At 37.5% G+C, this 15,582-nt stretch overlaps 1 protein-coding gene across 6 annotated transcripts in view; it reads left to right on the top strand.

The window, feature by feature from the left end:
- Positions 1 to 3,343: 3,343 nt before the first annotated feature.
- PUM2 (pumilio RNA-binding family member 2) overlaps positions 3,344 to 15,582 on the top strand; it is an 84,334-nt gene continuing 72,095 nt past the window's right edge. For 2 of the 6 annotated variants that reach the window (XM_011971406.1, XM_011971408.1), the window contains exons 1-2: positions 3,344 to 3,969; positions 12,372 to 12,480. In XM_011971406.1, coding sequence (XP_011826796.1) covers positions 3,919 to 3,969; positions 12,372 to 12,480 — 160 coding nt within the window. In that variant the 5' untranslated portion in view covers positions 3,344 to 3,918. Of the gene's footprint in view, positions 3,976 to 4,897; positions 5,023 to 12,371; positions 12,481 to 15,582 lie in introns of all 6 variants that reach the window. The other 4 variants (XM_011971410.1, XM_011971411.1, XM_011971409.1 and 1 more) reach the window with 3 other exon arrangements.

Genomic DNA, 15,582 nt, shown 5'->3' on the forward strand with positions numbered 1-15,582 from the left:
TAGTGTGCGTTTTCTTAGACATTTACTTTGTGAAAGTTAAGTCCATCTTTAAATTCCATTGGTAACTTTTACCCTTAGTAACTGAGCGCAGCCCAACTTCTGTTCCATACCATGAGGGACCACGTGGCCACCTAGGAATCAAAAGTTTCTCATCCCCTATCCTTTCGTTCTTTCTATTCCCAAACAGCGTATTTCTTTTCTTTTTCTCTCCCCAAGTTGTCTGAACAAACCACGTTTCTGTGAGCCAGGGCTGTACATTAGCAAATCCCACTTCTGACACCAAATGTAAGTCTGTAGGATAAAAACACAGTTTATCCTCCTGTACCCTTACAATACAGATCACTTCTGTGATCCCACATGTATTACTTGATATGCTATATCAAGCAATCTGTCCTGCAGCAAATTCTCCAGTGGACACCAGCTGGATGTCCTCTAACTCATTTCTGACCCTGTCTCCCTGGAGAGAGCATCAGCTCCCACAGACTGAGGGCTTGGGCCTATAAGACTGTCCCTCCACTTCAGATTCCAGTCACAAGTCGTAGGTTGTTACCTAGATTTCTGACTGACCAGCTGTAAATCAGGTGTCCCTCTAACCTTCTTTGGTCAATTAATTTGCTAGAACAGTTGACAGAACTCAGGGAAACACTTTACTTAAATTTACCCATTTATTATAAAGGATATTACAAAGAATACCGTTGAGAATAGCCAGATGGAAGAGATGCATTAGGATGAGGTTTGGGAGAATGGGGCAGGCCACTCTCCAGGAACCTCCAAGAGTTCAGCTATCTGTAAGCTCCCAGAATTCAGACATTTTGGAATTTTGCAGAAGCCTCACCTCATTACATAGGCATTAAAATCCTTGGTGATAACTAAGTTTTCAGTCACTCTCTGGAAGCGGGAGGGGGAAGTGAAAGTTCAAACTCTGTAATCAAAAGGATGGTTCCCCTGGCAACCAGCCCCCAGTCAGTCAGCTCATTAGCATGCAGAAGACACTCATTACTCCAGCGATTCCAGGGGTTTTAGGAGCTTTTTGCCAGGAAATGGACAAAGGCCAAAAATACATTTTACAGTATTACAGTTTCAGCCTTTATTCTAAGATGGTATTTTCACCAGGTGTAAAAGTCTGGATTGGCGCTCCTTTCAGCACTTTAAAATCTTGTCCTTTATGTTCTGGGCCCCGTTATTTCTGGTTCCAAGTTAGCAGTCATTCATATATCATTGTTCCTCTCTATGTAATGTGTTGTTTTTTTTCTGGCAATCTTCAGGACTTTTTATCTTTGATTTTCAGTGTTTTTATAATGAGTGTAGGTGTAGAATTGTTTGTTCTTTCTTATCCTCTGGTGTTCACGGGATTTCTTGAATCTGTAAATTTGACTCTCACCAAATTTGGGGGGATTCTGGCCATTGTTTTCTTCAATATTTTTACCACCCTGTTCATTCCTGGAACTCCAGTTACATGTAAGTTGTACTTTTTGGTATTGTTCATGTGAAAATTATACATTAGGTCATTCTTGTAACACCCAACTAAATCAGAATCTAGGGTCCAGAGGAAAAAGGCACTTGAGCAGTTAACATCTAATCCAAAAATTAAATTTTCAACAAGAAAATTTAATTTCCAGCTATAGAAATGGCCCACTGTAACCCTGAGACCTGTTTTACCTAGTAGCACCGGAAGCAACTTGCCACTACTCTGAGACCAGCTTCATCTAGTCAGAGCTTGCCAGTTCTCAAAAGCTGCTCTAGTACCAATCTGTCAAAACAGTCTGTAACGGTTCTCTAATAACTTACAGTCTTCTCTTTGTTCTTCAAACATACCCAGGACCATCCAGTGTGTATACATATGCTCCAAATTACATTATTTTCCTTTTTTTTATTTTTTATTTTTTTGAGACAGGGGGACTTTCATTCTGTTACCCATGCAGGAGTGCAGTGGCACACTCACTTCTCATTGTAGCCTTGACTTCCTGGACTTCAGGCGATCCTACTTGGGACTCAGCCTCCCAAGTAGCTATGGCCATAGGCATGCCCTGCCATAGCAGGCTGATTTTTGTATTTTTTTGTAGAGACATTGTTTTTACCTATGACCAAATAGGACCATATGGAGAACATAAGGTCTTATTTTTTTTTTTTTTTTTTTTTTTTTTTGAGACAGGGTCTTGCTCTGTCACCCAGGCTGGAGTACAGTGGCACAATTATGGCTTACGGCTGTAGTCTTGACCTCCCGGGCTCAAGCGATATTCCCACCTTAGCCTCCCAAGTAGCTGGGCCCACAGGCATGCACCAACGTGTGCGAAGCTAATTTTGAAATTTCTTGTAAAAATGGAGTCTCGCCATGTTGCCCAGGCTGATCTCTTAACTCCTGGGCTCAAATAATCCACCCACCTTGGCCTCCCAAAGTACTGGGGTTATAGACATGAGCCACTGCACCTAAATTAGATTCTTGCTTCCTAAATACAGCATTTTCAATTTAGAGAGTCATCTCTGTTTTATTTGGCTTTGACGTTCTATAGGTCACTGAAGCTCTGTTCATTTTTTTCCCACTATTTTCCCATTCTTCAAATTAGAAATCTTGTTGATACATTTTCAAGTTCATTGACCCTTTCTTTTGTTGTTTTACAATCTGCTAAGTGCATCCAGTGTAATTTTAAAATACTTTTTTCAGTTTTAGAATTGGTTATTTTTGTAGTTTTTCTTTCTCTGCTGAAGTTTTGCATTTGTTCATGCTTTAGGAGCATATTTATCTTTATATCTTTGAACACAGCTATGGTAGTTGCTTTAGGATTCCTGTCTGCTAATTCTAACCTGGGTCATCTTGGAGTGGTTCTTTATTAATTGACTTTTTCCATTAGGTCACATTTTCCTGTTTTCTCACCTGTCTAGTAATTGCAGATTGTATTCCAGACTTCATGATTAATGTATTGAAGATGCTCTAGATTTTGTTGTTTCTTTGGAGAATATGGAGGGGGTGTGTGTGTGTGTGTGTTTGGTTTTTTTTTTTTTTTTTTTGGCTCACTGTAACCTCTGCGTTCCAGGTTGAAGTAATTCTTCTGCCTCCCGAGTAGCTGAGACTACAGGTGCGTGCCACTGCACCCAGCTAATTTTTTTGTGTTTTTGGTAGATACGGGGTTTCACCATATTGGCCAGGCTGGTCTCAAACTCCTGACCTCCAGTTATCCGCCCACCTTGGTCTTCCAAAGTGCTGGGGTTATAGTCATGAGCCACCACACCTAGCCGAATGCTCGGCTTTGTTGGGACTCAACCTCCAAATTTCTGTGACTTTTGTGGTGGTCAGCAGTAGAAATTTCTGCTCAATTCTTTTAGCCTTAAGTGAGCTCCTTGGAGTCTGTCTCACATATGTGCAGTTCAGGTGTCATCTAAAAATCCCGGTGTAATTTATACACGGGACATGGTGTGTCCTCTCTAGGATTCCCTTTCTTACTTTCCAGCAGCTCTGGTTGCTCCAAACTCTGTCCTTTGATTTCTTCAGGCCATTAAGGCTGGGTTCTTAAGGACCCTTCTTCCACATCCAGGCCTTCCCTCAGGCAGAAATGCCATTTAAAAAAGGAAACAACCACCACCAAACAAAAAATCTTACTCTGTGCTACTCCTTTCTTTAAAGGGTAGACTATTCTCCAGTTTCTGGGCTTTAATTGTTTTTTATTGCCTTCACATAGTTGTTGGCACACAGAATAATTCAAGAACCCTTGACCTCATGTTTTTCCATAGGTTTTAAGGTAGGTTGCTGTCATGAACTATGGGAAAACCTGTCTCCATAGAGAAATCAGTGCTTCCCTTTCTCAGATCATGCTAATATTAGTCATAACAGCAATATAATAAAATAGTTGGAGAAGTCTGTTTAAACATTTCTTTGTACTAATTTTTGTTTTTGTTATTCAACAGGTTTGATCTGTGGATGAAATGAATCATGATTTTCAAGCTCTTGCGTTAGAATCTCGGGGAATGGGAGAGGTAAATGTTTACAAATACTAAGAACTTACACCTCACTTTATTTTGAGCCATTGGAACTTAATTTGTTTTTTTAACCATCAACCTTCCTGGAAATAGTGGTCATATCTTCCAAACTATGTGGAGGGGTTTAAATTTCAGATTGTACAATTCTATTGTGATTTTGGCTTTAAAAAAAAAAAAAACTTTTAGCAGTAATTTTTAGTGTGATTATTTGTGTCTAGGTGATTTGATTGACTTGGTGAGATAATTTCTTATATTTCGGTAATGAACTGTAATTAGCTTTGCTCGAAAAAAAAATCTAGCCTTGTTCTGCTGTTTTATATATGTATGCTGTGTTTACTTTAGTCATACTTGTTTTACTATTCTCCCTTCCAAAAATCTCTTGTTCACCCAAAACTGTTTACTTAACAAACTTCTAATCTTCTACAAGACTCAGCTGTGATGTATCTATTGTCTAGTTGCTATCTGCCATAGAATTAAGCACTTCATCTGACTTCTAGTTCATTATACAGTCTTTTATTATATTGCTGGTTACAGTTTGTTTAACACTTGTCTCCCCTATAAATTATTAGCTTTGAATGCCTAGCATAGTAGACACTTTGCATTTCTTAATAGATTTTATCGTTCTTGTTAATCTGTGTTTTTCTTTGGGGCACCAAAGTTAACCTCATCGTTACATATTTTAAGGCATCAAATACTTAGTTTTTTATATAGCTAATGAATACTTAGAGAACTTTGATTATGGAAACTCTTGTGGTGACATCTGTATTTTGTCATGTTCTGTACTACTAACATAGACTTTGATAATAGAAGGTAACAGTGAACAGACCTAAGATGTGTAATTAACTGCTTGCTCCTGGAGATTATTTTACCTTGGTAGAATAGAGACCTTCATGAGACTCACTCCATCCAATGCTGTGCTCTTCAGATGCAGAAAAGAGTCCAAGTCTCTCCTTTGGGCCACAAGAGGGCACCCTGCAGCTAGCTAACCCTCCCCTTCTTCAGAACAGCGTTTTCCAAAGAGTATGTCATTTTCAAAGGACTGATTTAAGGGTGAGTTAAGGTGCTTAAGCTTAAGTATTGCCAAAATAAACTTGTTAGACCAGTGCATAAGGTAAAATTCTCAGCCCTAAGAAAAATTGAAGAAATTGGATTTTTTTTGTTAAACAAAATCTGTAGCTTCACTGCAGTGCAATATCTGGTTAGGCATTATTTATGCTATTGGCAATAAGAGGCAGATGAAAAGAGCTTTTATTCTTTCCTGGCCACTAGTTTTCTTTGGTCTTTAAAAAGCAGAATAACATATGTTAAAAGCAGGGTTGAACAGTGCTTCAACCTTCTTGTCTGTGACAAACTTGAACTTGCCGATAATTCTTTAAGAACAAGAGAGTCGTACCCCTACATTAATTTTAGACTCCCTGTATCACTTCTTAGATGTATATTGTATATGTTTTCAAACTGGTGTTTTTTCACTCTCTAAATATTTAGTAATTCTAAAGTTAGCTTTGCAGAGCAAAAAAATGTCGTAATCAGAAACAGTGGTTGAAAGAGTTTAGTTATTTGGGGGATGGAGGAAGGATATCTGAGGTTTTTAGGAAAGAGTAGCTTGGTTGAATGGTACATTAAGAGAAAAAAGCTTAAATCCAGACTTTTTATTGGACATGTCAGATATGCAGAGTAAAAGTGACCAGGGTTTAGACTTCCTGCTACCTGGTGGATAGCAGCATGTCAGTGTATCTGTGTAACCTTCATCCAGTAAAAATATTTTTTAAAATAAGATGTTCTCATTAGTTTTATTTCTTAGCAGTTTAAGCACTAATACTGTCACCTCAGAGATAGCTAAGAAAAACCTACTGAGATTTCTGTCTCTGGGTTCTCTCTCCCACAAGCCTTTCTATCTTTCCTCATCTCACAGGCAGCAGGGAACCTTCTGGGATTTCCTTCTTTGCCTGTCTCTCTCTCACCAGTCTTCTCCTCCTTTCCTGACAGGTGAGGTTTTTTTGTTTTTTTAATATCCCAGAATTCATTCATTGGAATAAATTAAAAGCAGCCTTGAGTTTCTGGCTCTTGAGTTTTCTAAAAATACTTTTTTCTTTTTAATGCAAAACTCTTTTTAAAATAGATTGCCCTCGTCTTGACTTTCTTTAAAAATAGTTTTTGCTTACTATGTCTTAAGTTTTGTAAATCTCTAATGTACAAAGTGTTGCATCTACATATAGGACTAATTTCAAATTTACTGTTTTATAGATCATGATGTCTTTACTGAGCCATCATCAGAAGGCATCCAGAAATAAGAGCAGATTTATATTCACCTATTCGTAAACTTACCCTCTCTGTTTTTACACTGATACTATGTTTCTGTTGAAAGACCTACTGATTTGCATTTTATGTCATGTGCCTTAAAAAGAGCAAAACTAATCTATAGGGGATTGAACCCTGCTTTATTAGTGTAAAGTCAGACACACTGCGTAGGCTCATAACTATTAGCTTCTCTAGGTTGTTGGGGGCACAGATAGCTGGGTTTCTGCTTGTTTTTTAAATAACAGAAAAGAGGGCCCTGTCTGATATTCTTCAAAAAATCCAGAATCTAACTTTAAATCACTGAATTAATGTCTTTTATTTTGAGAATGTCTTTATAGCTTAGTATGATAAACAGTGCTTTCTCCTGTCTTTCCAACACACTAATATATAAAGAAAGCATTAAAGAAAGCCTGTGTGCTAAGATTCTGTGTAGTGTGGTGAAGTTGAAGACTTACTAGGTAGGCGAGTAAGGAGACTTGTGTTTTCTCTCAGATCTCTCACTAGTGTTATGACCTTGAGTAAGACTGACTTACTTTAAAAATAGTAATAAAAATAACCTTTTGTATGAATCACATACATCTCTCAAATGCTCTTATTTTAATCTAAGTTCTTAGGGATAACTGGAATGGAAACCAGCCATTTCAAATCGTGTTTAAATAGCTGATCATAGTTTGTCTACATAATCTCTAAACAATTCTATCTTAAAATTTACCCACTGTAATAGGAAGAATATTATGATAATATTTTAAGCCTTTTTATTTTTTTTTATTCCCAGTGGTGATGTAATACTGGATTCTTTTTTCTTTTTTTTTGCTAGTCTATATCTGTAGAATAATACTGGAAATTTTCAGAAATCATGATGAATTAAAATATGATTGAAAAGAACTATCTTTTATGATAGTTATGTATGAAGAGAAGGGCCTTAGAATTAAGTAGATAGATATGGGTTCAAATCCCATTGTTAACATTTGCCAGCTGTGTATGTAACCTTGGTCAGTTTTCCTTATGCAAAATGTGACTATAGTAGTAAACTGTTCCTTCTAAGTAGTGGGCTTTCATCATCCCCCTAGGGTAGTCAAACCAACTCAAGAGAAAAGAAGTCAAACAGCTATAGACAAAATCTTATAGTGAATAATATAATATTTGAAATAATCAGTTGAATGTTGTGTGTCAGTAAGTTAAGTCGTGTTTGATAACATTAAAGAATTCATACTGTTGGTAGTGAAGATACCTAATATTTATGTGTCTGCTATGTACTACATGTCATTCTTTTTTTTTGGAGATGGAGTCTCACTCTGTTGCTTAGGCTGGAGTGCAATGGCGTGATCTCGGCTCACTGCAACCTCCACCTCCCAGGTTCAAGTGATTCTTCTACCTCAGCCTCCCGAGTAGCTGGGACTACAAGCGCGTGCCTCTACGCCTGGCTAATTTTGTGTATTTTTAATAGAGACAGGGTTTCATCGTGTTAGCCAGGGTGGTCTCAATCTCCTGACCTCGTGATCTGCCCGCCTTGGCCTCCCAAAGTGCTAGGATTACAGGCGTGAGCCACTGCACCTGGCCCTAGATGTCATTCTAAGCAGCTTACAGATGAGGAAACTGAAGCTCAGAAAAGGTTCATTAAAACTAGTCCAAGGCCACATAATAGTACTTGAAGAGCAGTTTGAACTCAGAGAAGTCTTGAGTGTTTACAGTACTACTTCCTGTTGGAAGTGACGATATTTAGTAATGTTTGCTGTTGATACCAAGGATTTGGGGAAGTGGTATGAGTTGAGAAAATAAAAATGTTAATATCTTTTATTAACAGAAAAGATTAAAGTTTGGAAAAGCACCATTTTTGTGTTCTATGGAGTTACTTTGTGTTTTGTTCTCTATGTTCTCTATGTTCCATTTGTTGTTGTTGTTGTTTGTTTGGTTTGTTTTTTGTTTTGGAGATAGGATCTTGCTCTGTGGCCCAAGCTGGAATGTAGTGGCATCGTCTCAACTTACTGCAACCTCTGACTCCTGGGCTCAAGTGATTCTCCCATATCCGCCTCCCCGGTATCTGGGACTACAGGTGCACGCCACCACGCCTGGCTAATTTTTATATTTTTTGTAGAGACAGAGTTTTGCCATGTTGCCTAGGCTGGTCTCGAACTCCTGAGCTCAAGCAGTCTGCCTGCCTCAGCTAATTATAGCTCACTGCAGTGTCAACCTCCCAGGCTCATTCTATCCTCCTGTCTCAGCCTCCTAAGTAGCTGGGACTAGAGGTACATGCCACCACACCTGGCTAATTTATTTTATATTTATTTATTTATAATTATTTTATTTTTAAAAAGAGACAGGGTCTCACAGTGTTGGCCAGGCTGTTCTCTAGCTCCTGGGCTCAAATTATCTTCATATCTCCTACAGTGCTGGGATTACAGGCATGAGTCTCTGCTCCCTGCTACAACTTAGTTTTGAGGATCTGTTCTTACCTCTTTTGAGCTTCCATTATAAGTAGAGTGACTTTACATTCTGATTTGCCCAGGACAGCTCAGATCTGTATCTTCTCATGGCATAATTATTAATAGCATCTCTTTTCGTAGAAATATCCCATTTGGGATGATAAGTTATATAAATAATTTAAAACAATTTACATTTTAAATCCTTTTAAGTCTTGGGATTATGTTTATTTGGTTGGTTTAAGGGTTTCCCATAACAATTTAAAAAGTCTGAGGTATAGGTGTACTTATGTAAATGCCCAAGTGGGAGTTTGATTTTTGTTTTGTTTTGTTTTGTTTTTGATGCAGTATGCCTGGGTGCTGATTGATTTCTTTGGAAATGGAGAAAGCAAGCCATACATACTTATGAAGGAAAAGACACTGTATATTCACTCAAACATTGGAGTTAGGATAGAAGAGCAGATTGATAAGAAACACTGAGTTGCCTGACCTTCCTTTAGAATTTGTGAAGTAGGGAACTAATATGAAGTGGTATTGGATAACATATTTTATAGATCTTAACCGTTTCTTAATTTTGTTTTCTGTAATGTTGTATGGTTGCTATTTCTACTACAGTAAAACACTCTCCAGGGGCAAATCTCTATTTTTATTGCTTTTCTAATCAATACATTGTTTAACCTTTTTTTTCCCCCTCTTTAACTGTTCTATTCTGAATTGTTGCCTTCCCCTACATGTAGTTCATTTAACCTGTTCTTAGTCACCGGCTAGTAGATCCCCTAAAAGTATTTGAATCAGTATCTTAACTGTCAGAGCAAATAGTTTTTAGAATATCAGTGAAGGCCTTTGGTAGAGTGTTAATTTCAACTATTAAATTTTCCTGTCCGTAAAAACTTACTAAATGTTTGAAAATGAACGTACTCATAGTATAGTGCTTGGCCATGGTAGACACACTTGGTAAGTGGTTTACAGACTCCCTACTTCTCCCCCTCCCCGCCTAGGTATGCAATTTGCCTTTTTTTTTTTTTGAGACGGAATCTCGCTCTGTCGCCAGGCTGGAGTGCAGTGGCACAATCTCAGCTCACTGCAACCTCAGCCTCCCAGGTTCAATCGATTCTCTTGCCTCAGCCTCCTGAGTAGCTGGGACTACAGGTGCGCACTGCAGTTTGCATTTTTAAAGCAGTGATCTGTGAAAGAACTCCCAGAACTTTAATCCCAAAAGACTTTAGAATCGTCTCAAAGGGGTGCTGTTACTTTTACTACCTCATAAGATTAGTCTGTTTTAGCCACTTCTGTGTCTGGGATAAATGCTTTATTAGTTGTTACAACTTTATTTTAGATTACTTATTTGTTATTCTTATTTTGATACTGAGACATTTTTCTTCATGAAGTATGGGATAAAAGCATTGCTTTATTCTTTCAGGAATTATTTTCATCTGCTTGGAATGGCTTATTTATACAGTATTTTTAAGGGATTAACTTGGGTTTTAACTATGAATGTTCAGTTATTTAAATACATCAAGTATCGTGCTTTAGTATTCATATTATTAGGTTTATGTTTTGTTGAATATTTACGTGAATCTTTTATGGTGAGATTTTTAAAATAGAAGGAATAGAGGTTATAGTTTACTTACTGGGATCTGTATTAGAGCAGATTTTTGTTTAAAATGTCTGCTCTTCATAAATTCAAATCATTTACAGCCCAGGGCCATCCTAGCATTTAAAAACTTTTTTTTAAAAATGGAGTTCTTTTTTTTTTTAATTAAAACATTTACATTAAACATTTTAATTAACATTTTTAAATTAAAACTTTAAGTTTAATTTAGTTGAGCAAAAGATCTGTAGTTCAGGAACATGCCCACATTGGATATTTTCTCTTCTCTTTAAAGCTGCTTCTCCTGGTTTGTTGTTGTTTTCCTATTTTGGTCAATAGCACTGCCATTTACCTTTTTACCTGTTTAAGTTATTAAACAGGTTATTCTTTTTACTTACCTTCCCCACCGTTTGTATTCGGATCCTTTTGACTCCAAGGTGTCTGTCAGATCCATTTTATTTTCTCAGCTTTCTCTGCCAGTACCCTCTTTTTTGTTTGTTTTTTGAGACAGAATCTTACTCTGTCACCCAGGCTGGAGTGCAGTGGCGCAGCCTCTGCCTCCCGGGTTCAAGCACTTCTCTGCCTCAGCCTCCCGAGTAGCCGGGATTACAGGTGCCGGCCAACACTCCCGGCTAATTTTTGTATTTTTAGTAGAGACAGGGTTTCACCATTTTGGCCAGGCTGGTCTTGAACTCCTGACCTCGTGATCCACCTGCTTAGGCCTCCCAAAGTGCTGAGATTACAGGTGTGAGCCACTGTGTCTGACCCAGTACCCTCTTTTAGTTCTTGCTCTCTTGGCCCTCTTATTATAAATTGCCAAAATTGATCTCCTTGTTCTATTTGTTATTCTTAAAACTTAGAACTTGAGTTTTTTGTAATACCTAGTGTTACCCTTGCTAACTCTTCTCTGTTCCCTGTTGCTTCAGTAGAACATCTAACTTCCTTAGCATGTCTTTAAGGGTCCTCATAATCTGATCTGCCGGCATCTGTTAGCTTTGCTAGCATCAACTTTTGACCTTGCCACATGTTTCATCTTACACCCTATTCTACACACTGTGCATTTTCTCAAGTTTTGCCTTTATTGATGGTTTACTACGTCACACACACAAACACACACATCTTATCTTAGACCTATTTCAGATATTACCGAGTTCTAAGTTTATATGTTTGTAAGCTCTCTGAAGATGAGCAGACTGTGCCCTTAAGAGGTAAACATACAGGTAATTGAGTGTGATAAGTTTAATAGAAGTATACACAGGTTTTATTGTTAGCACTGAAAAGACTGGGCACCTAATTAAGGGTTGAGAGTGATGGTGTCTTATGAATGCTGCTTTAAAATGCTAAGTGCACTTCTCAGAAAACCAGTGTGTTCTTTTCAAACAAACATATCCAAGTTGGCCACCTCCTAAGCGTCAGGGACAGTAGGGAGATATGAATGAATATTAAAGAATAAGAATTGCCCAAAATGTTCATTTTGAATAATCAATGAATGATTGTAGCAACACAATTTTTATGTGCTATGCATGTCACTGTATTGGATAGAGCACAGGGCCTTGAGATTGTTTCTTTTCTATGCATGTTTTCTACCATCCATAGCTTTTTGTTATGGGATTGACAGATAGTACTCAGCAGCTAGTAAGAGGTGTGAAATTCACTTCCATTGAATAACTGAGTTAAGAATGAAAAAATATTTTCTATTCTGGAAAATATGATAGGAGGTGGTCTAGGGAGAAGATGTGGAAGTGAAGGAAAAAGTTTAATCATTCCTATGGATGTGATTATTAAATCTGTTATTGAGTAAGAAATTTAATAAACCTTTTGAATAAATTTACATTGTAATAAAAATGTATGGAAAGTGAAGAAAAGTCAGAAGTAGATTTTGATTTTTGTTTAAGGTCTAGAATTATTAACACCAGCACACAAAAATAAGTGGGGAGTTAATTTACTATTAACAAAACAACTTAGAAAATAGGTCATTCTGAATTTTCGTTAGCATTGAAAACTAATGTATCCATAGAATTGATATGTTTGAGACTTCTTATATGTTAATTCTTTGTAATTAGAATAACTGTAATTTTTCCTCCAAATAGCTTTTGCCTACCAAAAAGTTTTGGGAACCTGATGATTCAACAAAAGATGGACAAAAAGGCATATTTCTTGGGGATGATGAATGGAGAGAGACTGCATGGGGAACTTCTCGTAAGTTACTGGTATATGAATTATGAATATATTTAGCATGTTATAAGTCATATGCACCTTTTTTTTTTTTTTTTTTCCCAGACAGAGTCTCCAAATTTTTGCATTTTTGTAGAGTTTCGCTGTGTTGCCCAGGCTGGTCTCAAATAACTGGGCTCATGAAATTCTCCTGCCTTGGCCTCCCAAAGTGCTGAGATTATAGGCGTGAGCCGCCACACCCAGCCTTATGCGCATTTTCTTAATGGCAGCTAAGAAATGTAATTTTAGAAGTATTTGTCACAGTAAGATTTTATTAAGGGTTTTTTTTTAATTGATCGTAAAATTCTGTGGCTATTAAAAAACAAGATGCTCGTGAGGTTGTGGTGAAAAAGGACCACTTATACACTAGTAGTGGGAATGTAAATTAGTTCAGCCATTGTGGAAAGCATTGTGTCAATTCCTCAGAGAAGTAAAAACAAAATTATTCAATTCAGCAATCCCATTTTTGGGTATATACCCCAAGGAATATAAATTGTGCTACCGTAAGACACACACGTGTATGTTCGTAGCAGCACTATTCCATAATAGCAAAACCATGGAAAAATCTAAATGGCCATCAACAGTAGGCTGGATAAAGAAAATCTGGTACATATGCACCATGGAACACTACGCAGCCATGAAAAAAGTTGTGAGATAATGTCCTTTGCAGCAACATGGATGGGGCTGGAGACCATTACCTTTAGCAAACTAACAAAGGAACAGAAAATCAAATACCGCTTGTTCTCACTTACTAGATGGGAGCTAAATAACAAGAACACAGGGACACAAAGAGGAGAACAACAGACATGGAGGCCTCCTTGAGAGTAGAGGATGGAGGGAGAGGATCAGAAAAAATACCTGTCAAGTACTATTTTTAGTACCTGAGTAATGAAATAATCTGTACACCAAACCCCTGTGACATGAATTTACCTACATAACAAACCTGCACATGTACCCCCCCGAATCTAGAATAAAAGTTTAAAAATAATAAAATTCTGAATTTTCATTTAAAATGGAGGATAGATTAACCATAGAAATTTTTAGTCTTAATTTGTGCTAGATGATCGTGACTTATTTATTTAATTGCAGGTCAGCCTAGCTTTATTAGATATCTGCCACACCCAGGAAGGAAGTAGTAGACTGTCTTGGTAAGATAGAGCTCCCAGAAAGGGAGCAGATCTTTAAATGTTTTGATTTCGACTTCATAAGTAATGAGGAGAGGCTTAGGTCTAAGAAACTGTTAAGGGAAAATTAGCTGGTGTATAAGGAGTATAACATGCAGGAGTGACAGTGTTGGCAAATTAAAGATCATAGTTAAATGCTTTTTTTTCTTTTTAAGAGGGTGTTGCTCTGTTGCCTAGGCTGGTGTGCAGTGGCATGATCTTAGCTCGCTGCTGTCTCAAACTTTTGGGCCAAAAAGATCCTTCCACGTCCTCCTCCCGAGTAGCTAGGACTACAGGCTCACACCATCACATCTGGCTAATTTTTCTTTATTTTTTTTTCCCTGAGACGAAGTCTCGTTCTGTTGCCCAGGCTGGAGTGCAGTGGCCCAATCTTGGCTCACTGCAAACTCCGCCTCCCAGGTTCAAGTGATTCTCCTGCCTCAGCCTCCTGAGTAGCTGGGATAATAGGTGCCTGCCACCACACCCTGCTAATTTTCGTATTTTTAGTAGAGACGGGGTTTCACCATGTTGGCCAGGCTGGTCTTGAAATCTTACCTCAGGTGATCTGCCCGCCTCAGCCTCCCAAAGTGCTGGGATTAGGGCATGAGCCATCATGCCTAGCCAGGTCTGGCTAGTTTTTAAAACTTTTTTTTTTTTTTTTAAAGAGATGGGGTCTCACTATGTTGCCCAGGCTGGTCTCGGAACTTCTGCCTTCAAGTGATCCTCTTGCCTCAGGCGTGAGCCACGTTGTTCGGCCCATAGTTGTGTTAAAGTAGTTAGCATATCTTTTTACTGATTATATTTTAAAATGTTTCCAGTTAGTAAAATCTGAGAGGTGTCCAGCTAGATCATGTATTTTACAAATATTTTCCTTTTTTTATTTAAGTTAATACAGTTTGCTTAAGCTCTGCAGAATGACCAAAGTAATAATGAAAACAAATTTTTGCATGATAATTACCCAATTATCATTATTTTTTCAGTATTAATCACGAGATATTTTCTTATTCTCTAAATCATGAAAATACATTAGAAGATTTAATGCTTCTATATGGTGTTTCATTTCATTACTGTTAAAATAATTGCCAAAAAGCTAAAATCTAAAAGGTTAAGGTCTGGAAAATGTGGTGATTTCAACAAAGTAGGTTGCAAATGTTGGCAACAAGTAATTTAGACAGAAATTTTCTTAAAATATTGTAAATTTCCTTTGAGTTCAACTAATATGTGATGCATAATATGCCAGGTTTGGAGAATATAAAGATAAATGATATGACGCTTGTCCTCAAGGGTCCCTTGTCCTTTATTTTTCTGAATTAGAATTAACCTATATTAGGTTAGACTCATAATTTTAAATATTTAGTAATTTGGAGTGGGATATATCTTTGCTACAAAAGGCATATTTCTTGCTGAGAGCATGTGTGCTCGATAACTTGGTTGATGGACATGATTTGAAAGTTGAATGCACAACTTATTTACCAGAATGAGAACCAAAGATTTTTAAAATCTTTTATCTTCTTTTTTTTCCCTAAGACCAGCTTATAAGGCTGGCTAATTTTTATATTTTTGGTAGAGATGGGGTTTCACCATGTTGCCAAGGCTGGTCTCGAACTCCTGAGGAGCTCAAACAATCTGCCTGCCTTAGCCTCCCAAAGTGCTGTGATTAAAGGCATGAGCCACTGTGCCCAGCCAACCAAAGATTTTTTGAGGTGTTGAAAAGCAAAGCATCCTGAGCACAGCATGACAAAGAGAGATTATTTGAAGATAGATGATAGGGAAACCGTGAAATTTATGATTTCAATTTTTTGTGCCCCTCTTCTCCCAACTCTCATAACATTTTGAAGATGAGTGTTTGTCTTTTACTGGAAACCATGAGAAAATTATAAATGAATGGAATTTTTTTTACCTAGCGAACATTTATTGAATGCCA

This window comes from Mandrillus leucophaeus, unplaced genomic scaffold (assembly GCF_000951045.1).
Source record: "Mandrillus leucophaeus isolate KB7577 unplaced genomic scaffold, Mleu.le_1.0 Scaffold122, whole genome shotgun sequence".
Taxonomy (NCBI): Eukaryota; Metazoa; Chordata; class Mammalia; order Primates; family Cercopithecidae; genus Mandrillus; species Mandrillus leucophaeus.